The sequence below is a fragment of the Ursus arctos genome, unplaced genomic scaffold (genome assembly GCF_023065955.2).
Source record: "Ursus arctos isolate Adak ecotype North America unplaced genomic scaffold, UrsArc2.0 scaffold_14, whole genome shotgun sequence".
In the NCBI taxonomy this organism is placed as follows: Eukaryota; Metazoa; Chordata; class Mammalia; order Carnivora; family Ursidae; genus Ursus; species Ursus arctos.
This window is the reverse complement of record NW_026622808.1, coordinates 209,409-233,337: the sequence shown is the minus strand read 5'-3', so window position 1 is coordinate 233,337 and position 23,929 is coordinate 209,409. Positions and strand designations below refer to the sequence as shown.

Genomic DNA, 23,929 nt, shown 5'->3' with positions numbered 1-23,929 from the left:
CTGATCAGAATGTGTTCTCCTGAGAGGAATGCCTGGGGTCAAATCCCGGCTCTGCTCCTAACCCCCTCTACATGACCTTGTGCAAAGGTCCCCATTGCTCTGTACCACAGTCTGGATCTGCAAAAGGGAGACGGGGCAGTCCCAGCCTTGGAGGGCCGCTGGAAGATTGCTGCAGTCTGCGAGCGCTGTGCGTGCAGGGCTGGAGTGTGGCCAGGCGTAAGTGCCGCACGTGTGTTGGCCACTAGCTCGTTACCGGTTTTCACCGTGGACACACAGGCACTTCCACGTCATCACGTGCAGCACACACCTCCGGCTTCTTTCTTGTGATCACACATTCAGACATAGGGTCACTTCATACATACTGTTCTGTGGCTTGTGTATTCCCCTCGACAGTACAACTTTCCACATCAACATCTGCAGTTCACTTGATCCTTTTAAGAGGGTATGCAGTAATTCATTGAATAGATGTGACGTGAGTTCTTGAGCCATTTTCCTGGACACATGAGGATTTCCCTTCAGTTCTTGACCAGTAGTAATGATGTGCTACCCAGAGTATCGTTAAATACCTCTATCTCTGGCCACTCATGGGAGGGTCTCCAAAAAAGTGGAAATAGTAAGTAGGACCAAAAAAATAAAACTGCCAAATTGACCTCTAGTTCACATTCTCACCTCCACGCGCGAGTGACTGCGTCAAAAGTTTGAGATCTCATTTCACCCATCTGTCTGCCCTCATGTTGTCCCAGCAAGGAAACAGGGCCTGGGCTGGTTTCGTTAACAGATTTTAAAGGTGATTTCACACACCGCCCCGGTAGCTCCGTCTTTGCTCCACCCTCTGCCAGACTGACCTGTAGCAGCCTCGTCTGCTCTCAGCGCTTCCCAGCGCTGGCCCCAGCCTCACGTGGCTGCAGACTTGGCAGCGAGCGAAGGCCAAGCAGAGCTGGCTCAGCACTTTGAAAGGACAGTAGCAGACATCCAGCTGGATGACACGGCGCAGCGGACTGGAGCTGTCCCAACGCCGTCCTCTCCCTCAAGATAGGACCCCCGGCTCTGCCTTGAGCTTTCCGTTGCATGTCCTTGGGCAAGTAATTTTAACTTCTCTGGCCCCCCATTTCCTTGCTTGTGAAGAGACTGACAGTTCTCACACACGCTCCACAGAGCTGTGTAAAGGATGAAACGAGACATCTGGAGATGGAACGTCCTTTGTGAATTGGGAAGCACTCTAGCCATACTTGTGCCTACACTTGTTATTTCTCTGTTTGCCGGCGTTCTGCTTCGGCTCCGACAGCACAGGACAGCTGTCGAAGGCAGCCCCAGTGGTTCAGGCATAAATAGAATCACAAATGATAAAGCAGGTGAGGTGAAATGTTAATACTAGGTAAATCAGGGTAAAGGCTATACAGTGTTCTTTGTACGAAATCACTTCCAACCTTTACTTTGATTTGATCTCACTGAATTTTGTCCTCCATTTGGCCTGTGCCTGTGGTAGGTCACGCATAGTTGGTCTGGGCACTTTATAATAAGCAGACTGAGTTGTGGCAGTGCGCCTGGGCACGTTGGTTAATCCTGGTGAGCAGCAGTCTTCTCGTCTCTAAAGCAGGAGAGCATCTCTCCCCGCCTCCCACTGCTGTTGTGAGGACCAAGTGAGATGATCCGGGTGGCGTGTTGAGCCCCACGCCCTGTGGATCGGCGGGGCTCACTGTTGCCAGCCGTGGTGAGGGTGTAGGTGAGCACAGCCTGGCCGAGGACCTACAGCCTGAGACTCCATGACACTGGTCATCAGGGTGCAGCCTTCTATTTTGGGGGACCCCCAGGATGACTCTTCTCAGTCCTCGGGCCTGGGCTACACCCCTGGGATCACAACTGGTAGGAGAAGCTCTCTCCACCTGCCTACCCACAAACTATGCATCCAGCCCCCAGCAACTTGGCCCAAACCGAAGTTGCTGGCCTCTGAAAGGTGCTGCAGTGAGTTCCAACACTGGAATTTCTCATGTGCCTCACTGGGACACTTCCTTGCTTCTTCCCTTCCTGTTTGTTTGGCTGATGGATGCCCCTTTCCTAAGACTAAAACATGTAGAAGTCTGAGTTGGAGGAAATGGATTTTCAGGGGAGATGCCATGTGTTTTGCAAGAATGTCATTGTCGGGTCACTGCGTCCCCACTCAGAGCACCTGTTCAGCATGTTTGGAGCCGTGGCTGAAGAGCAGCGGTGGCTCTGTGGCTTCTGGGGGAGCAAGCTCAGTGGTTCTTCCCGATGGAGAGCCACTCCATGGAAGTTTGTCAAACAAAATACATAAGAAAGCTAGGCATGGATTTCATACACGCACTCCCATGCCTGCAGGGATGTTCCCTGGTAGTGCTGTTTCAGTGACAAAAGCTGAAAACAACCCACGAAGTCCCATGGACAGGCCAGTTCTGTGGTCTCGTGACCCGTGGAAGCACGGCAGGCCTGTGTGGCCGGCACAGACTGCTCGCTCTGCGTCACTGGGTGAAGAAAGCTACTTGTGGGAATAATGAACAGTATGAGCTCAAAAAATTATTTAAGTGTGAAATCACATATATGTACATGGGATTTATAAAAAGTAATTCCTGAGAAACCCATAGTGTAGCTGACCTCTGGAAAATGCAACCGGAAGACGGAAGGAAGACCTTCACTTTTTACTTCATATCCTCTGTCCTGTGTGAATGTTTTGCCTATTAGGCATTAAGTTTTTTGGGTTTTGTTTTTTAAACTCTTAACGTTAGAATAATTGCAGATTTCAGGGCACCTGGGTCGCTCAGTCAGTTGAATGTCCGACTTGCGATTTCTGCTCAGGTTGTGATCTCATGGGTCGTGAGGTCAAGCCCTGCATTGGGCTCCATGCTCAGTGGGGAGTCTGCTTGAGATTCTGTCCCTCGCCTTCCACCCTCCCCCCCACACACACTCTCGCACTCTCTCTAAAATAAATACATCTGTAAAAAAAAAAAAAAAAAAAAAAGAATTTCGGATTTAAAGAAAAGTCATAGGAATAGTACAAAGAGCTCCCATGTCTCCTTCATACAGATTCCCCAGTTGTTAACATTTGAGCATATTTGCTTTATCCTAGTCTGTGTGTGTTGTGTGTATGTATGCAGACATGTGTATATAAAATTTCTAATTTTTTTTTTCCTGAACCACTTGAAAGAAGGTTGGAGACATGACACTTCTTTACTCTTACACAGTTCGGGGTATTTCCTGAGAACAAGGCTACAGTGCACTTCCCTAAATCAGGATATGAACACTGCTGTCATACTGTAATCTTAAATGGCAATATCAGTTTTTAGGTAAAGGAGAATGAGTGGGAATGAATCTGAGGGGCTGTCCCCGGCCCTCTCCCTCACCTGTGTGTCTGGCCGTGAACCTTTGCAGACGCAGCCTCCAAACACGCAACCCAGGCCTTCTTCGACTGTCTTCGTGCCGAGATGGAGCAGTATGAGATCGAGGTGACTGTTGTCAGCCCTGGCTACATCCACACCAACCTCTCTCTCAATGCCGTCACTGCTGACGGGTCCACGTACGGAGGTGAGGCCCTGGTTTCTCTTTTCTTCCGTGAAAAGCTGTTGGTTGGGTACAGTGAGATGTGCTCCTCCTACCTGATGAGTCTTTGGTTATTTTCATTTGGAATGTAATTTTTAAAACCAAAAACCTTGGTGTGCGGGCCTTGGTTATACGTACTGTTGATTAGTGGTCATTTACCACGAGCCACCCTTAGCCTGAGCGTCACCATTGCAGCTGTTGGAGCAGGGTCCCTGGTGGCCCAGACTTTGAGTCCTTGGAAGGACTTGGAAGGCCAAGCTTCCAAATTAAAGTAAAATTAAAGTGGATTAACTTCATAGAAAGTATGGGTTGCTTGACCCAAGAGATTCTGCGCCCAGTGTGCTTGAGAGAGGACTGATTTCAGGGTGCTCAAAGGAAAGAGTGCAGTCTTCTCGGGTGAGGCTGGGTGCACTGGTCTCCATCTCCATCTCGCTTCAGCCAAAGACATGGTGAGCTGACACGCAGTCACCACTAGTGGGCTGCACGGCATGCAGGCTCCGGCCAGCCTCCCAGGTCCGCGGACCCACACGTGCTATTGACGTGGGAGCCAGCTCTGCTTCCCCACGCTTGCATGGCCTCACCTCTTGAGACGTAACCTGCCAGGTCCCACCTCCCTGGATGTGCCCTCTTGGGCCTGTGCTCTAGTGTTCACCGGGGGCCTGCAGGTCCTGCAGCCCACCCAGCCAGACCTGAACCACGAGGGCGCACGTGCCCTGGATAGCTGCTCCCTCAGCAAGTCAGCAGGAACCATACAGAAGCATAGAGCCAGAGAGGTTCATATTTATTTATACCTAGAAGAATCTCTTTTTGACAATTCCCTCTGTGGCATTTAAAAATAAGCAATAATCAGAAACCTCCTATTCTGTGTTAAAAACACAGTGAAAACAGATCTTGGTGAGGAAGCTCATGCAGTTTGGACGGCTCACTGACGGCCTGTGCTGGTGGCCTCTCCTCCCCTCCCGCTAGCTGCTTCTGCTCCGTGGGCAGAGCTGTCAGATTACTAGGAAAGAAGGAGCGTCGGTTGGTGTTAAGCAGCCTCACACCTCCTGAACTCCCTGCAGCTGCCTGTAACACCTCAGACAAACCAAGGCTTTCTTCCTGTCCTTGTCCAGTTAACACATGATGTGGGGAACCATGACATCTATTCCTGAGTCACTTCACCCTCACTGCCAGGGGCGGGGGGGGGGGGGCATGGTCTTCTCCCATCCCCCATTTGGTAGACCTCAAGAAGCCAAGCTACTCCAGACCAACTCAGTGCCACATCCTCCTTCACTGTTGGTTCCAATAGACAATTTACAAGGTCTGGAATCGCTGTGTGTGAAGGGCTCACTCTTTGGGACCCCATCTGGCCTGGCCTTTGGCCTTTGTTGCACTGAGGGGGCCCATGTCTCACCCACATTCCCCTTTTCCCCCTCACACACACTGAACTAGACGGCTTCCTCATTTCTTTGGAGTACAGAATAGGGATGGTGGCATACCACGTTCCTCCCAACAGATGGTGGGAAGAGCTTCATGGGAAATTCGGCAAACCCAGCTGACATTGGTCCATGTCCTCTCACATCCTTGAGAGAGGGACTTCTGCTTTCTAGTTCATGTCTTTCTTTTGTTTATTTTAGTCATGGACAAGACCACGGCCCAGGGCCGAAGCCCTGCGGAGGTGGCCCGAGATGTTCTGGCTGCCGTGGGGAAGAAAAAGAAAGATGTGATCCTGGCCGACCTGTTGCCTTCCTTGGCCATTTATCTGCGAACTCTGGCTCCTGGGCTCTTCTTCCGCCTCATGGCCTCCAGGGCCAGAAAGGAGCGGAAGTCCAAGAACTCCTAGTAGTGCATCCGAGCTGCGATAGGGGGCACCTGCCTGGGTGTAGCTGTTCGACGGGACGGCTGCGTTTGTTGAGACCTTACTGGACGTTTGTCTTACGGGTGGGAAAGATGGAACACACACTTCTGAAGATCCCTGGCTAGGCCCCTGTGAATAGAATGAGAACCAAAAAGGGCAACCGCCTACTCAGGGGTGAAGGGTAAACCTTAAGGAACAAATGTGGAGCTGGGTTTAAACTAAGACTTTGAAATGAATGAATGGTTAAGAGTTGTAGTCCTCAAGGGCTGAAAGCACCATGCCTCCTTTGAGTTCCAGCCTCAGCCAGCTCCTAGACAGTGTCTCAGTCTTGAAGACGGAAGACATCCTGAATCAGCTGACCCACTTCTCGTATTGGGCTGATCTGGATCACATACCTAATGGTTTTGGCAGAGTCACCCGCAGTACTAAAGGGAGCAGGCTGTCGTTTTAAGAAGCCGTCATCCATACCCATTTTCTGGGTCCTACGGTGCATCATCCAACACAACAAATGGGCTCCTGTGTGTTCTGTCTTTCCACGTAACCCGAGTGATGCTGGCTTTAGTACCTAAAAGGCATTCCCCGGTTTCCCTGTGAACTTCCACCTAGCCCTGTAGACCAGGCCCCACTCCAAGCAGAAGATGAATTTACTAAGGACGCAGGAGCCAAAAGGGAGAGGAAAACCCCGCGTGGTCCCACAGATCCTCTAAGAAGTCTGACTCCGAAGCCCAGTCAGGCGGGGAGGGATTCCAAGGCCGCAACTGCCCCCGGAGAGAGCAGTCATTTGTTAGCGGTGCCTGGTGGAGCGTAGCCAGAAGGGATGCCTGCTTCCACCTTTCTGATTTATGAAAAATACAAGATTGAGGTTCAGTGAGTAAATCAACTTCATATCTGAAGTTTAGGATGGAACTTTCCCTATTATTGAGGCTGAAAGTGGAAACTGTGGGTATATTGTGTGGCTTCCCCGATTTGGAATAAAAATGTCCTAGCACGTCATAGCAGCATCTTGCACTGCCTCCTAACCCTGGCCCTGCAGAGCTTGTATCGTAAACAGCTGTCCCTGAAATAAAAATGGCCAAAGCCAACCTGTGGTTAGTGTTTGAGGCTCTTGAGTTTCCTGGGAGCAGGAGGACGAGGAGTGGGGCATTAGATCTGGTGATATTCCCCAGCTCCCAGCACTGCCTGAACATTCCAGGGGCCCATGGTTGAAATGTGGACATGGACATACGGGTTGGCTCTTCATTTTCCACATAAACCATCTCCCTCCCTCCTAACATGGAAGAGGAAGATCTTCCTGTTCCCATCTGGGCCGTCAGAGTCGGGGAAGAGCTGGACCCAAGACAGCCGTAGCGGCCACTCGAAAGGCTCCTCTGAGATTGAGTAAAATGCCGGGTGCATGGCGGGTCCTCAGGAAAAGGCAGTGACAGGAAGCTGTGCCTCTAAATGGGAACGAGAGCACATCTCCCCTTGGACACTCGGTTGGTTGGCACTTCTGGCGGGGCCCGGAGCCAGGTGCTGTCCTTTTCTCTCCGTTAAACAAAACGGGCAGCAACTGGAGACCAGTGTGACCCCCTGTCCTCTAAAGAACACAGGCTTAGCAGCCACAGTCCGTCATCAAAACATGGCAGCAAGTCTCCTGCTGAGGTGGCTGCTTTGGGGGCCGCTGTGACAGCGGCTCAGGCGCGTGCGGTGCGCAGAGCTCGGAGCAGACACGAAGGGTCTCTAAACCTACAAACGACACCAGAGCCAGATCCCAAACCACTGGATGTTTATTTACCTCACATTTTTAAAGACTCACATTCACTTTCTTAAAGTTTCTTACTTTAGAAACTTTATATTTTACCATATAAATAGCAAATGTAACACAACCACCCGTTAAAATCCAGCTCCCGCCGGCTGGCTGACCAAGGCTGTCCGAGGCCCAGCTGCTCTTGAGGAGGTTGGCACTACCAGATGCGCTCCCACCGCACGCAGGCTCTTTTTGGCCTCGGAAACTGGGGAGAGGACTAAACAGGGCCAGCGACTTCAGCGCTCTTTAAAGCCCACGTGGCCCGTGAGGCCATCTTGGGCCTCTGGGGTCGGGCCCGATCCCCTGGAGAGCGCGCTGCGCAGGCGCAGGTGGGCCTTGCTGAGCCTGCTGGAGTTCCCTGGACTGGGAGGGCAGCCGCAGCCCTTTCCTGAGGGCGAGGCCCCTGCCCACACTGTGCCCGGGCCAGCACTCCACTCTTGCTTTCAAACCCGTGTTTGAGGATGGACATCTGCCACCAGGGGTAGTGGTGGTACTGCTGTTCCAGTTGTGCTTTTCTGTCAAGGGTTTGTTTTCCCCTCTCTCTCTCCTCCTTGGATGAGGGGTATGTTGGAAAAGCTCAACTCTGGATCGGTTCTGCCTACAGATAAAGTTCAAAGGCTCTTTCCGCTTTGCTCTGTAGGCCTCCTGGAGATTCCCTGGTCCGAGGGCAGAAGCAGGCGCACTTGTGCCGCGTGCCCGCATCAGTCAGGAAGAGCACAACCAAGTGAGTTTGCAGAGAGCGCACTGCACATCTGTGCGCTGCTGAGTGGCCGCGGCTCGCGGGTGATTAGACGGGACAGTGAGCACACAGCTGCCTGGGCGCACTGCCCGGCACCCAGCAGGCTCCAAGGACGCAGTTTCCCTTCCCTTCTTCATGGGGGACGACAGCTGCTGAAGCAGATGTGAACACTTCGGAGGGAGCTGGTAGGCTAAGGAGAGAGACAGTAAGTGTCTGCTGGGGGTCTGCTCCTCTGCACCTCTTGAGCTGACCTTGCGAAGGGCTCTTTGCTCTTCTCAGAAATTGAGGTGAGAGTGGGCAGTTCAAACAAGACTCCCGTAATTGGGTTACTGGCACGATGCACTCACGGACGTGGGCACGCACAGGACTTGCGTGTGGACTTCGCAGGCACGGGCCCAGCTGACTTGTTCTTTGTTTCCCAGTTGGCAGTTCTTTAAGGCTGTTTCTTCAAGAGCACTGTGGCACGTCACCGAGGAGCATAGCCCACTTGTCAGTGGCGTCTGAGCAGGAAGGGGGCAGAAAGAGAGAAGCCGATGCCAGCCGAGGGGAAGGCCTTCCAGGCGCGAGAGGTGTGGTCCTGCTGCTCCCCTTCGCAGCCGATTTGGGGTGCTGCTCCTGTAGAGAGGCCTAAAACACCAAAGTCCTGCCCTGTGCCCCACGGCAGGCCCGAGTCCTCACCTTGGCAGGGGACATGTAATGGAGGTGGTGTTTCAGAATCTGGGCTAGTCCGCCTGACAAGAATCAGCAGCTGGAACCAGCCTGTTTGCACTTGGCTTCTATTCCTGGTGAGGACGTCTGCTCAGCTGACCGACCGAGACCGCTACTGCTTGTCGGCTTCCAGCCACCACCCCCAGGAGATCTGATTTGCAGGCAGAGCATGGGGCTCCCTCCCCGATCTGCGCCGTTTATTACAAAGACACCTACCATTCGTGCCCAGCCGGCCTGGCGGCCAGACACCCCAAGCGGTTGCGGCCACTGCACAGTCGAGACCTGGTCTGTGTGTCTGGGATCACTACCAAATGAGCATTGATCCAGATGGCCAGACTGCCAGGAAACTATAGTGTGCCCCAATACCATTTTGCCACCCAGCATTCAACTGTTGAGTATTTCTAGGCCCCCTGGAATTTAAGTTGTTCTAACTCTTTGTGGACCTCGGTCCATTTTGAAGTCTTTTAAAAGCTCTGGATCTCCCCTTGTAATAAATGGACCCATCGCCCACTTGATCTCCTTGACGCCTTCCCATGTGCCCCTTCATTATTCTCTGGTATCAGATCTTCCCGATGTGGCCTTTAAAGCTAGACTGCTTCTTAAGAGATGGACCCTTCAGAAGGAAATGACATGTAGCGCTGCAGAACTGAGAGCAGGTCTTAGGAAGGCTGCAGGGAAGACGGGGGACCTGACATCTTTGTGAAGAGAAGATTTTTCATTGATCCAACACCTTAGAGGGATATGGAGGATGGTGTGTGCAATACGCCCTCTGCTGTGGCAGGGGCGGGGGAGGGGGGCGCAGGACTGGCTCCAGTGGAATGGGAGCGCTGGGAGGGGCCCTGGGCTCGAACTCAGGGTCCACGTCAGGAACAGCTTCGACGCTTTGCAAAAAATACAGATGTTCACCCGTGGGGCCTTCTAAATCAGAATCTCTGGACAGGAGGTCCCAGGCCTCAGTTCTCCACCTGGCCCCACACGGAAACCCAGTGACCTCTAGGCCTCGTCACCGGATCCTACCACGTCCCCAAATGGCATTTAGCAGTGCCGGCCTTGAAAAGGAGGCGGGCATGACAGGTGAGACCGCTCTGGGAGGGGTCCGGGCTGGCCTCGTTCGAAGGCCCATTCTTGCTGCAGACGGTGACGCCAGGCCGCAGCAAGGAGCAGGGCCGACGGCTCCCGCGGTGCCCAATGCTCCCCCGAGCAAGCGCCCGCCCACAGCAGCTGCAGGCGGTCAGGGAAAGAGAAGACACCCGAAGCTGAAATTCTCATAATTTTAATGGTCAATAGCTTCTGGTTGGCTCTGGATGGTACAGTTAAACAACAGACTGAAAGACCTCCCCCCCACCCCGCAAGCGCATTCACACCCCCTCAGTAGCGTTGCTGCCGTCAACATTCCACCGCCCCTCAGACTTCCACAGCTCAGACCCCCTGTGGGTTATGGAAATCCACATCTTAGTGCAATGAGTTGAAAAACCCTCGGTACACCTGTGATCTGTGTTATTTTTTTAAAAAAATAACAAGTATCAAGCCCAACCCCTTCCCGGGCTCCGCTGCCTCACAGAGCAAAAGCTGTTACTGTGGCGATCTGAGTACTGTTGTCTCCCGTGGGCTGGGTCGTTTGCTGCTCTCCCCGTCCTACTGAAATCATACGGCGTAGAGTTCGTAAATCTTCTTTACACAGTACACCAGGGCGGCCAGTGCTATCGTGTTGTGCAGTCTCTTTCTGTGCAAGTCGTCCTTCCGGACCAGCACCACCGGGGTGGAGGAAGTGAGTGTGTGCAGGGGCAGGCGGGACAGTTTATAGGCGTCGTACTCCACTTGGTACTTGCAGCAGGGGTCAAACTGCCAGGAGATCCCGTAGAGGGTGCAGCAGGCCAGGCTGAGCACGCCGGCGGGCAGGGAGATGTAGTGGGAGTAATCTAAGGGCAGGGCCAGCGGGGTGAAGAGGCAGGCGGTGCCCGCCAGCACGGTGGTCTTGTGCAGGCAGTTGCCCACAGTGATCCAGCGGGCCGTCTCGTCGCCGATGCGTGTGGGCTCGATAACGATGTACTTGTACTGGGCTTCCAGGGCCTGCTCCAGCTCGTACTCGAACTGGTCTTGGGCGTTCTCCCCATTGTAGATCTCGTGCACGATGTAACAGTCTGTGGCCGACAAGCTCACCCTTGGGGGGGAGGGGGGAGAAAGAGGAGACAGTGAGACAGTGAGGCTGAGAAGCATGTACCCGCTTCTGTGCTGAGACACTGGGAGGAGTCCGTGTCCGAAGCCTGGGCCTCAGGCTCATCAGAGAGCCTGAGCTCTTAAGGGCACCACGTCTTACTTATGTTTTTATCTTCTTTGGAACCCAATATACAAGTAGTCACTAAGGAATTTTTTCTTAAAGATTTTATTTATTTGAGAGAGAGAGAACACAAGCAGGTGGAGAAGCAGGCTCCCCGCTGAGCAAGGAGCCCGATGTGGGGCTTGATCCCAGGACCTTGGGATCACGACCTGAGCAGAAGGCAGACGCTTAACCGACTGAGCCACCCAGGTGTCCCAAGAATTTTTTTTCTGAGAGAAGACAGTGAAAGGTAGAGAGACACAGCAGGAGCACCCTGATCTCTGAGGAGACGACCGCCTGCAATGTGTACCGGCCTGGCACTTAGCCCAAGGCAGTGGACCGACAGAGCTGAGCTCGCACAGGAGCCCCAAGGAAGAAAGAAGGTCTCAGCCCAGAATCACATCCACATGGAGGCCCAAGGTTGGCCAGATGAAACGTGCTCTTGGTTAACCAGAGCAATCGAAGGAGGAGGATTTTCCAATAGAAACCAACAGACCCAAGGCCGAGAGTGCCAAGCACTCTGCCCTCTGCAAGGTTCAAGAGTAGTCATCCCCGGCCTGCAGAACAGAAGACCCACAGGGTGGTCTTCGCCTCGGATGACTGAGAACAAAACTCCTCTGGCCGTCACAGGAGAACGAGCTGTGCAAAGCACCGAGGCCAGCAGCCCCAGGCACACCAGCACACAGCTTAGAAAAAGCAGCCCTCTGCTTTAATTAGGAAAAGACAAGGCCTCAAGGACAGTGACAATGAAATTCAGTGTAAGAGGGACACATGAAGGGCCCCCAGAGGTTCCCGCCCATTCTGACGCTGTGCCTCCAGGACTCTGTATTTGTTGCCAGTAAACACTTCTCTCACATAAGAAACACTGTTCACAAAGACCCACTTCAAGTGGCTGAGCTGATCCAGCTTCCCCGGGGACTAGGGATGGGTGACCTGACCCTCACCGGCGGAAGACAAACTGGAGGCTCAGGGACGACTCTGCTGTGACTCAAGGCCACAGAGCTGGCTGTGACCATGGGCCACGGGGGCATTTTAGGCAGTTTCAGGACTCTATTTGACGTCTCTCCAGCGCAAACTTCGCATCCAAAGCAGAATCTTTCCACACCCCTGATGGGCAAACCTAAATATAGACCTGTACACGCCTTGTCATTTCCATTTGGCTTGTTTCAGCCCGTCCAGATCTTTCTGAATTTCCATACCGCCATCCAGCGTATACCGTTTCTCCTAGTTTTGTGTTCTCAGTTCATCCAGTAAAAAGCCTTCTTTCTACCAGCCTCCAAGGGGCACACTGCTAGACACAGCTCGTGAAGCTGGATCAAGTCACTTAACCCTTTTACCAGGCAGTGCAGGGCACCTTTCACATGCCTCAGTGAACAGCAGCCCCTGGTCCCTGGGCTGGTCAGACCATCACAAAGGAGAGGAGGTCCAGGAACCCCCGTCTGGCTCCTGGTGCTCACTGCTCCTCCCACCCAGGCCCATGCCCCCCTAACCGGGCTCCGGACGAGTGTACTGAGCCCTACAAAGGTGAATGCGGCCCACCCACCTGAGCTCCGACTGTCCCAACGAGTAGCACAGCCCTAAGTACTCAAGGACACGAGGCCACCAGCGCCCCACATCCCAGGCACACACACCCAGCAGCCACTCAGAGGAAAGCCACAGGGGAGCCGGGCTCAGAGCTTCCTCATCAGGGACCGTGCACATTAAGGACAAGTGAAGGCTTTTAAAACAAGGTCATCCCCAGAACCTCTGGTCCTGGCCCTCCTTCAAAGATCAAATGCCACGTTAAGTGTGATGAAAACTGGATTGTCAGGGGTACGCTTCAAGGAAAAAGGGCGGGCGATCGGAAAGCGAGACCACTGAGCACTCCTTCCAGTTATTAATCCCAGGCAGGGTTCAGCACAATAAAAACTACTTCTAGCCAACAGATAAGCAAAGAGTCAGAGAGTTTCCCTCTGTTAGAAAAACAACTGCTCAGTACTCTCCCGTGGTCACATCAGAAATGAAAAGTCACTGGTAATGGGCTGGGTGCGCCCCCAAGTGCAGAGGGAGGGCATCCTCCAGGAGGGGCCTCCATTCCCACGTGGGAACCACTTTAGCAAAAGCACTGGCTGGGACTTAGGCAGAGGGAACTCTTTATTCTGCAAAAGTAACTATAATTAAGTTGGGCTCAGGGAAACCTCCTAATTAAATCACAGGCCCTAATTAAACAGTGTGCACTGGGGAGAAGTCGTTCCCTGGGGGTCAGACGAGAAGCCTCCTAAACATGGGACATTGCTAGAGCAGCTCACTACGGTGAGCCAGTAGTTGGGGCTGCCTCTCCAGAAGGAGTTAATGAGCTGTTTCCGGAAGAATCCACCGGAAGTTGATGAAACGGGAAAAGAGGGTTTTCCCTTTCAAGGCCTCCATTTGGTTTGAATTCAGGGAGGGGAAATGGAGCTTGTTTCAGTTACTACTGCCAGGCAGGATTCAGCACTTTAGAAGCCACCTGTAGCAAACAAGCAAACCTAAGAGGCAGGGTCTCACGCTGGCTGCTCACTCACAGCAGAAGTTAGAGGCACTGGGCCTGGGCTGACTGGCCCCACGTGTGCAGCACCAGGGCGAGGGCTCGCTCCCAGGCAGCCCCGACTTCCCTTGGGTTCTCAAGTTGTGAAGAGGCACTTACTTCCAAGTCAGTGTGTGTCCCACTGACCATCAAAGTGAGGCCAAGGAGGCCTTTCTGGCCACAAAGTCCCTCCAGAACATTGAAAGCAAAACGTGGGTGTCAAGGTTGGAATTATAGAATGTTCCTGCCCGAACCCCAAATCAACCTTAGCATACAGTGCCCTCTCTGCCCAGCAGACTGTAGCCATCCTGAACGTCATGAGGCCCCATAAGAAAACGGCAGTTGAAACCCCACACCCGGAACAGGCTGCTCCATTCTGGAAACACATCAGTGGGCAGACCCCACCTCGCCCTCCCCCAGCCCCCTGCTGCCATCACTTCTGCAAGCCCAGCTGGCATCCATATCCACGCCGCCCGCCTTTCCCCAGCCCATCCCAAGGGCAGGCGTGGTGAGCAAGGCACTCCCCTCTTGCTTGCTGACACAGATGACCGGCCCGACGGCACGGGAACAGTGAGCAGACCCGCTGCGTTCTGGCCGTGGACAGCCATGAACAGCACGGCTCCCACGAGCGTGTGTAGACACGGGGGTGCTCGTCCAGCACACCACCGAACCTTGCCAAAGCACACCACAGCTTCCTGAAGCCCCGACAGCCTTCTGGGAGCAGGTCACCCCACTGCTGCCCATCACCATCAACCAGCTACCCGTAGTGTAAAAACAAAAGAGCAGAAGCCACACTGAAGTACTTCCAACAAGGCAGCCTCTGAAGCCAGCCCGGCAGGCAGAGCCATACTCACTGGCCTGACACGAATTCTGCTCTTAAAGCCAAACCGCTATTCCCAAATTCAGCGAACAGATTGTTTCATTGGGCAGGGATGTCATCTGAAGTCGTGAGAAGTCGGTTTCCAGGATTCTGTGTTATACACAGAAGGAGACACAGAGGTTCAAAACGCGCACGCACACATGCTGGAGGCCCCGTTAGAGGCCACCCCGTCAAGCAGTCAGCGTCTACTCCTTCCACCTGGGCTGGGGCAGTTGTCCACGTGTCACCAGTAGTCCAGGTGTCACGTCCCTGCAACTATAGATTTTAAAAGCTGCCCGGACCACTGGATTCAGTCCACGTGGTTGCCATGGCTGTTACTTCGGAAACCTGGTGGCCGAGCGCTCCCAGGACAGAGCTGTGTCTCCTGCCGCCCAGCTACCCCAGTGCCCACCCACAGGTGATATGCTTTTGTTTCCTGGTCACATGTCACCCAACTAAGGAAGGAACCCAGCGGACTTGAACAATTTTAGGCCATCACCAGCCAACCCCTAATTTGAGCCCTGGTACGCAAATGCAGATTAAAAAAAAAAAAAGAATGCTAATTGGAGTCTTTGGGGCTTCCTAAGAGACTGTAGTTTTGCTTTTCACAACAGGTGTGAAATGACCAGTAAGCGTGCATAATAAAGAGTTCGTGTAGGGGCGGCTAGTGGCGCAGTCGGTTGAGCATCTGGCTCTTGGTTTCGGCTCAGGTCATGATCTCAGGGTCCTGGGATTAAGCCCTCGAGTCGGGCTCTGCACTCAGTGCACAGTCGGCTTATCTTCTCTCCCTCTGCTCCTCCCCCCACTTGGCGCTCTAATAAATAAATCTTAAAAAGTTCATATAAAAAGAGAAAGAGAAAGCACTGATGGAAAAGTATCCAAAAATAAAGTGAAAAAGGCAAGTAAAGAACAGTGATTATAGTAATGTTACCTTTAGTGTACTTTTAAACAGGTATACATTTGCTTTTAGGGGCGCCTGGGTGGCTCAGTCAGTTAAGCGTCTGCCTTGGGCTTAGGTCATGATCCTGGAGTCCTGGAATCAAGCCCCGCATCGGGGCTCCCTGCTCAGCGGGGAGTCTGCTTCTCCCTTTGCCCCTCACCCCACTTGTGTTCTCTCTGTCTCTCTCAAATAAGTAAAATCTTTAGGGATAAAAAAAGTATACATTTGGGGCGCCTGGGTGGCACAGCGGTTGGGCGTCTGCCTTCGGCTCAGGGCGTGATCCCGGTGTTGTGGGATCGAGCCCCACATCGGGCTCCTCCGCTATGAGCCTGCTTCTTCCTCTCCCACTCCCCCTGCTTGTGTTCCCTCTCTCGCTGGTTGTCTCTATCTCTGTCAAATAAATAAATAAAATTAAAAAAAAAAAAAAAGTATACATTTGCTTTTAAACATACAGAACATTCCTGGATATACAAAGACCTGAGAATTATGACCATCACTGGGGAGAGGAATGGAGTGGCTCCGGGAAGAAAAGGGAAACTCCTTTACCAAATAACTTTTGAACCTTTTGGATTTAGCACGATCCACGGTACTTATAGAACAGGGTCACGCTCCTCAACGCCCTCTGCCAATGCTGAGATCAGTCTGCAATGCTGAACCCTTAACTAGCCTGCGGAGCACGCATCAACCCATCGGAGCTGGAGGGGCCGCTGTGGACGCTGCCTCAGGGTCATGGGCACTTGTGACTGGGGCTTGTGACTCGGCCTCCCTCTGCCTTCCACCAGAGTGGGCCTGAGACCCTTTCTTCTCCTCTGAATCTGCTCTGGCGGTAGTTGGGAAACGATCATCAGAGGAATCCCCTGGGAACACCGGCTTTCCAGTGAAAAGGTGGCCATAATGGAGAACCAGCCCGACGAAGTCCACTCCCCGGACGTGGGCACCCTCTCTGCACCTGGCAGCCTGCCCAGCATGTGGCCCCGTGGTCCCCTACGCCATCGGGAAGCTGGTCTCAGAGGAATCTGGAATTACAAAAGGAGTCTCGGACATGGGATCCGCAAAGTCTGGAGATACCTCCCCAAAAGTCAGAGTTATACAAAAATGATCCAAGCAGCACCGTCTGGGCCCAGAGAGCAGCACGGATGCGAAGAGATCGCTAAATCGGGCTGTTCCTCCACCAGGGGGGAAATGGAGGTACGGCTGCATCCCTCACTTGTAGGGTGGAGGAGCCGCACAGAGAACCGAAGGAGACGCTGCTACTTCGGACCGTCTTCACGTGTGCTCTGAAGTCATGAGCACGGCGCCTCCGCCTGCCGGAAGGGACACGTGCGCCGGGGCAATGCTAGTTCTCTCCTTCAGCCGAGGTTTATTCACTGTCTCCAGAGCATGGTGAAGCACGTAACATGGACTGTCCTGACCATCTGCAGGTATACAGCTCGGGAGCGCTAGGTACCTCCTGGCTGTCTTGCAGCCATGCTCCAGGACGGTTTCAGCTTGCAAAGCCACAACTGCGCCGTGAAACAACAGCTCCCACCCCTGCCCCACCCTTCGACTTGGTGGCTCTGAGTGGGACCACCTCAGGTACCCCACGTAAGTGAAATCATACAGTATCTGTCCTGCAACTGGCTACTCAACTCGACAGGATGTTTTCAAGGTTCACCCATGTTCTACAGCAGGAGTCAGAATTTCCTCTCTTTTTAAGGATGAATAAACCCTCCACCGGATGTCCGTACACTTGCTCATCCATCGATCAGGCTTGGGCTACGCCTACCTTCCAGCTACTGGTAATAATGCCTCTGTGAACATGGTAAAAGCGATGTGCTCACGTCTGCACTGTCAGTTCTCCTGCACGTACGTCTAGGGGGTAGAACGGCTGCAGCATGTGCTCAGTGCCGGGGAACCGCCGCGCGACCCTCCGGCACATCCCTCACGTTCCCACCACAACAGCAGGAGGGTTCCGGCTACTCCACCTTCCCACCAATGCTTCTGATTTTCGGTTTTGTTTCTGTTATTAATAGGAGCCATCCTGATGGTGGCATCGCCCTGTGGCTTTGATGTGCACTCTTCTCATAGCGGCTTGAGGCCGGGGTCACAGGCCGCACAATTCGCTCCTTTGGAATCTGCAGTTCAGTGGCTCAGCGCCTTCACTGCCTTGCGCAACAAGCGCCACGATCATTTCTGGAGTATTTCCATCACCCCAAAAAGAAACCCCATCGCTCCCCATTTCCCCCAACCCTCCCCAGCGCCTGGCAAGTCCCACTCCACTTACTCGAAAGACTGGCCTGTTCTGGACATTCCATGTAAATGCAATCATGTCTGTGGCCTTTTGTGACCGGCTTCTTTCAATAAGCATAATGTTCTCAAGGGTCAGACATACGGTAGCAAGTGTATGACTTTTCACATGTTAGAAACATACTTTTGATGTGTTTAACATACAGTTTTTTAAAATCCAAGACAAAACATCTGGAGGGAAGTATCAAAGATGCCGGACACGAAGAAAAGTCAACAATGGTTTTCTTTGGATGGTGGCCTAACAGGTGACTAAAATTTTATTTTCCTTCATAGGTTTCTGTATTTTTCTAAAGAAAACAAATACACAGGTGCTTCTTTTATAATGGGAAAATAAACGGCCAACTTTTTCTTAAAAAGAAGACTGTCATTGGACAGCTCCGTATCCCTCGGGGTGACGAGGCCACGCAGCCGCGGGCCGTCCACAGCCAAGGTGAGCAGGAGGGAGCCCAGTTCCGCTCCGGCAGCGTCTCCGTGCTTGCGGAGAAGCCCGTGCTAGCAGGGCACGAGCCCACCACCGCGAGCCTGGGCACAGGCAGCATCTCATGGCTGAGGTATCCTGCTGCTCTCAGCCCCCTGCAGTCCTGCCAGGGAGCAGGAGGAAAGTTCCATCTCCCTGTCGGCTCAAGCAAGCACTGGCCCAGGGGCCGCGCAGGCCACCATCACTTCTGGTCCTGGCCGAACCGGAAGAGGCTAATCTATGTGTTCTAGCGGAAGCACTTGCTTTGGGCCCACTTCCTGGAGCAGGCCCTGGGCTCCCGGGCCGTGAGCTCCTCCGTCTGAAATACAAAGCACGTCAGTTCGGAGCTCTGGGAGACAGACTGCGTTTTCAGCACAGTATCCCCAGCACCAGACCTGAATGTGACAGGTTACCAACAACATTAGTGCAAGCTCATCTGAAATGAGTGGCAAGAGAACCAATTACAGTAATTAAGAGACCGGGTGGGTGAAAAATTAAACTAGGTCCATATGTCGGTTGCTTTCCACCTAGTAAGCATGTGGCCACCTCATTACCTGTGCTTTGTGAGGTGCCGGACTTTACCTCTACCCCCCAGATCTAGAACGCACTTCTGGCTAACCAAAAGTCACTTCCTCGGGAGCCAAAGAAAGCAGGAGGATTCTATGTTGTGGATTTAAAGTCCAATTCAGACAGAAAGGCACAGGCATGTAGCCCCAAATGCTGAGGGTGATTCCAAACAGGCCAAGGAACTTCCTGATGTAGTCCCCTGTTTCAGAGAAAGCCCCGCTGCTCCGGGAACCGCACAGCGCTCTGCTCTGGGAATAAGGACACAGTGCACCGGGTGTGGCAGTCTGGAGACCTGGATTCTAGTTCCCTCTCGGTGACTCGCCGGCTCTGTGGCCAAGGGCAAAAGCCGTTGCTGCTGTAAGCCACACTGCCTCAGGTCAAACAGGGCAAAGGCCCTAGGTCTTTCCGAGCGAGTGCCGCAGCGAGGGTGGAGTGGGGTCAGCAATGCCAACCGAAGTGACAGCTGCAAAGCACCCCCCAGTGTAAGGCCCACACGGCTGTTTAACTGAAACTGTCAAGTAAGAAATCCAGCTCCTGAGATGTAAGGGCCACACTTCGAACACTCCACGGCCACCTGTGGCCAATGGCTACCCTAACGGACAGCACAGAGACAGAACATTTCTGTTATGGCAGAAAATCCTACGGAACAGCCCTGAGCTAAAGGACTCCTACGACTCGTGGCCCATAATGCTGCTGCTGGCGGCAGGGACAGAACACAGCGGCAGCTGGGAGGTGCCCGAGCATTTGCTCTGGGGAGGACATCCCACCTCCTCCCACTGCCCCCGCTCACTGAGGCCCCAGGCAGAGAAGCCCAACTCAGGCCTGGCCTCAGCCTCCTCCTCCCCTCCCCGCGTACAAGAGCATCCCACCCTTCTTCAGAGTTGGGCCGGAGCTGAAATGGGGCCTAAAGGACCTGAGGCCTGAGGTACTGCTGCTGGAACCAGACCGCTCAAGTCAATCAAGGAAAATGGAAAGTCGTGCCTTGAGAGGATGAACCCCGGTGATGACCTTAACTTGCAACACCCAATTTCCGGGATCAGAGCATGTGGCCCGAGTGCGCACGACTCCACCTTCTGGGAGCCTGCTGGGGAGGCCCCAGGCACCTAGAGACTCAGGTGCGGATGCTCTATGCGTGTGGCTCACCCAGACCAGGAGGAAAGAAACACGTTTACCACATACTAGAGCCAGAAAGGCAGTTTTCCAAGAGGAAAAAAAATACCCCAGACCACTAAGGGTCCTCAGCTCTAGAAGGGAAGGATCAGATCAGAATGAGGAGAACGTCACTCCCGGAATGTGAGCCACCTGCCCACATGGCTTGTGGCCCATCTGTTCAGCTGGACCGGGACCTAAACCCTCCACCAGCCATCCAGGACCACGTCTCTCCGATTCACGTATTAAAGCAACGCTGTCAAAAAAGGAGGACCGAGTCCCGGGAAAGAAGGTAGGGTACAGAAAGAGGTGGCCATAATCCCACAGGACTGGCTGCCTAAAAACACAGGCACACCGCCGCACAAGCCAGGGGAGGGGCCTCAAGAAGTGACTTCCCCTGAAAACCTGGGCCTTTAGGCGTAGGCCAGGCCCTCTGAACACCCAGGTCTGTAACAGCGCTGGTGCGTCACATCAGGATCAGAATCGGATCCAGTACATCTTCCCATGCTGAGAAGAGCGGAGCTGAGAGTACGTGGCTATACTCACATTCCAGCAATCACGGAGAACTCAGGGACGCTCAGAGGCCCTGAGGGAGTGAAGACAAGCAGCCCAAGTAGGACAGGCGGGACCGTCTGGGAGCTGGTCCGGGGTGGCACCCAAGCGGCAGAACACACGGATACCTGCACTGTGCCTTCCTAGATGGGCAAGGGTGTCTCAAAGACGCCGACAGGACAAGTGGCAATCTGTTTCGTGTGCTCGCTGCCAGTGTGCTCAATTTTGGACAAGAATTCAGGTTACAGCTCAGAGTCTGATGTTCTTCATTACAAACACTGTTGAGTCCCTGGATTTAATGGAGTGGAGAGAAAAATCAACATGCAAGCAGCTAGCAGTTTGCTGTTTCCACCCCTCTCTTATTTTAGTCTAGACCAGTGCTGTCGCATCACTAGATTTCTGCGGTGATGGAGGTGTTCCATATCTGCCCTACCCAATATGGTAGCCCCAAGCCCCATGTGGCCACTGAGCACTTGAAATGTGACTAGTGTGACTGAAGAGCTGAATTTTTTCATCTTATTTATTTTTATTTAATTAATTTTTGAAGATTTTTTTTCTAAAGTAATGTCTACACCCAACGTGGGGCTCGAACTCACAACCCCGAGGTCAAAAGTCCCACACTCTACTGACTGAGCCAGCCAGATGCCCCTGTTTTCAATTAATTAAAATTTAATTGCCACATGTGACTAGTGGCTACTGAATGAACACAGCTCTAAACTCAAGAACCAGGTAAAGAATTCACACGCTGAGCATTCTAAAGTGGGCCGCCATTAATACACAGTTGATGTAAGTAATTCTGGTGGACGGTATGGCCCTGGGCAGGGCCTTTAAATACAAGTCATGCTTTGGAGTTCGCAGCCACTGGCAAATCTGGAAGGTTTGCCCAAAGCTTTGCTCTGCTCCAGCTCCTGCCCCAAACCAGGCAATGTGTCCTTCCCTTTCAGCATAAAGCAGACTCCAGCTGGGTGTGTCCAGCTATTCTGGAAAGTGGTCTTCCAATGCAAGGCTGAGATTTGAGCCAGCACAAATGTGACATGGAACAAACTCATTTAAGAGAGCCATAAACAGCCTATTTCAGTCGTAAGAGCCAATAATATGCTTGGGCCTCTTAATCTACGGTGCTGGGCAATCAATTAATCCAGCCTGCCCCACCCGAACAGTCTTTCCACCCACTGAGCAGGAATGGAGGTGTGCCCAGAAGTTAGCTAGCTGGCCCAGCAGCGGGTTAGGTTTCCATCCCCTGCTCAGCGTGGGAGGATCTTAGGGAAACTGGGCTCAGACAAATGACTCCTCCAACAGAGCCTGGCCAGGGCCTCCTGGCAAAGGCAAACAGAAGGGTTCCCCCCCAGCCACACACCATGATATATGGAAGGAAGAGAGATGGGGCCACCCAAATCACAAAATCTGATGCCCTATTCCTGGCTGACATACAGCATCTGCATGTGTGAGCAGAGCCTTCAGTTCCAGGTCAAAGGTTGCAACCTGCACACCTAGGGAGACTAGGCAGGTAACTGCAAGGAGTCAAGCTGTCAGGTGAGTAATGAACTAGAGAGCACTTGCCCTGACCAAAAAAAGTCAGCCACTACTCAGCTTTTCAAGGAGAGTTTTATGTGAAATCTTTCAACTTATAAGTATTGGCAACTGACTTAAATTCTTTTTAAAACCTGAGGATCAACAGTCAAGGGCTGGATTCAGCCAATGGGCTGCTAGTTTGCAAACTCAGTTTTGAATTAATGCCTGTCTCCAACCAAGGAGATAAGATCCCCAGTATCTGATTTCTTAGATCAATAAAAGCTTAACTTGTGCCGGCACAGCCCTTGTATGGTGTCTGGGGCTTTCCCATTTGGCCCTTCCAGCTGTTTTTATCCAGTAAGGAGAAATGCCTTTCTCTCAGCTACTCTGGCTTTTCTAAACAGGATTAATGGTCGCACTGAAGATCTTGAAAACGTCTGCCAGGTTTAAAGGCCATCTGGAAACCATCGAGGTCACTTCTTTAACTTTTTCTACGGTCTGATCTAAGAAATACCACATGGGAGTTGGAAAAACAAAAATATCTGCTTGCCATTCACTGCTTTTCCACGGAAGAGGAAATGCAGAACAGACAACGTTGGATAACTCTGAGTTTAAGAATAAAATGCAAGCTGGTCTATCACAAGTACCAAACAGGAAGAATCTTCTGAGCTGAGAAAACCATCTGCAACAGCAATGAGTATGTGATGGAATCAAAAGAAATAGTGAGGATAGTTGAGAGAAAGAGAACTTTTCTGTTTAATATAAAGCTTCTCCAAAGAGACAAAAAAAGCAAACACACAACTTTCTTGCTGACCTCGGCTATACCAACCAAGCCCTAACAAAACTGACAGACCAGTTGAATCCAGGTGACTCCACCAATACTCGTCCTTCCCCCAAATTTCTAGTAGCTGAACAGCTTCTAGTGGCTTCTACTAGCTGAAATTGCTTTCCTGAAGCAAAAACTGTTAATTCAACACGAAACACAAAAACTGTTCCACTCTCGTCTTCTAGAAATGAGTTCTCCAAATCGAGATCCACCTTAGAAGAAACAAGCCCCTAGCTCCCTATCCACACATCATTCATTAGGAAAGGTCACTTTAAAGGACTTCCATGGCAGGGGCGCTTGCAGAGAACCCTCGAAAAGTCGCAAGAATCGAGGGTTCGAGGAAGCGGCCGGCTCTCGGACCGGAAAACAAATTGAGTAAGGTTAAAGCTACCCTGATAAACGAGCAGACCGCACTGCCCTTCCCACAGCTGGCCCACTCCGTGAAGGCTTCCCTTCCTTCTCCCTCCCGGGAACCATTCCTCACCACGTCAGGGGTCGCGGCCGAGATGGCCACGCTTGTGTCCAGGCGGGACCGGAGCTTCGGACGCCGCTCGGCCGCGGGATGCTAGGAGAGTCCCCTTGGGCCTGCGCGGGGCTCCCGGTCCTTCCCGCGTGGCCCGGCCCGGCCCCTGTATGGCCGCGGCCCACCTCGCCCGGCCCCGCCATCGTCACCTCCCCTTGAGCCCTTCGCAGAGGCCGCTTCAGTCGGGCTAGAGCGGGCGCCGGCTTCCACCCAGATCCTGGATCGGCCGGCGCAGGAACCCCGCGTGCCCCGCAGGGGTACGAGGAGGGCCGGTGGGCGAGAAAGGGGAGCCCGGGGACGAAGGCAGGGACAGCGGTGCAGCCCCAGGAGGCCTCACTGGCTTCCAGGCTCCTGAGCCACTCGCCCTGGGAAAGCAACAGGCCCCCGGATCTCACCTCTCTCGGGCGCTGCCGCCACTGCTGCCCGGGCCAAGACGCCTCCTTCCCCAAGCGGCCATCTTGGAGACACTCCGCTCGCAAATGTCTCGCGCCAAGGCGGCCCCGGGATTGTGGGCGAACGGAAGGGAAATGTAGTCCGGGCCACAGCTCCGGACTGCACGGGAGGTGGAAATCGAGCCCCCCGGGACTACAATGTCCACAACGCATCTCTCGCGCCGGAAGCCCCGCCTCTTTGAGGCCGCCTGGGAAATGTAGTCCTCAAACCGGGCGGAGTGGAAGGAGGCGCCCTGGGAAGAGTCCTATTCAGGGCACCTTTTTAGAAATTAAAATTCCCAGAGTTCAAAACCTAGGAGTCACAGGCACCCGGCCGCTTGTAGGG

General features: G+C 53.1%; 2 protein-coding genes across 13 annotated transcripts in view; one reads left to right on the top strand and one right to left on the bottom strand.

Annotated features, from left to right (window-relative positions):
• Positions 1–6,471, top strand: part of DHRS7B (dehydrogenase/reductase 7B) — a 56,099-nt gene extending 49,628 nt beyond the window's left edge. For all 9 annotated transcript variants that reach the window (XM_026521188.4, XM_044391828.3, XM_057311256.1 and 6 more), the window contains 2 exons: positions 3,385–3,537; positions 5,169–6,471. In XM_026521188.4, coding sequence (XP_026376973.3) covers positions 3,385–3,537; positions 5,169–5,374 — 359 coding nt within the window. In that variant the 3' untranslated portion in view covers positions 5,375–6,471. The remainder of the gene's footprint in view (positions 1–3,384; positions 3,538–5,168) is intronic.
• A 666-nt stretch (positions 6,472–7,137) lies between these two features.
• TMEM11 (transmembrane protein 11) lies at positions 7,138–23,772 on the bottom strand. 4 transcript variants are annotated; one of them, XM_026521192.3, is made up of 3 exons: positions 23,548–23,772; positions 20,420–20,580; positions 7,138–10,783 (listed from the first exon to the last, which is right to left on the bottom strand). In XM_026521192.3, exons 1-3 carry the CDS (start codon positions 23,755–23,757, stop codon positions 10,267–10,269), a joined length of 888 nt encoding a protein of 295 aa, XP_026376977.1. In that variant the 5' UTR covers positions 23,758–23,772; the 3' UTR covers positions 7,138–10,266. The 4 variants fall into 4 exon arrangements, with proteins under 4 accessions (XP_026376977.1, XP_026376978.1, XP_044247765.1 ...); XM_026521193.4 differs by lacking the exon at positions 20,420–20,580 and having other exon boundaries at positions 23,548–23,702; XM_044391830.3 differs by lacking the exons at positions 20,420–20,580; positions 23,548–23,772 and adding an exon at positions 23,114–23,522.
• Between the last annotated feature and the right edge of the window lie 157 nt (positions 23,773–23,929).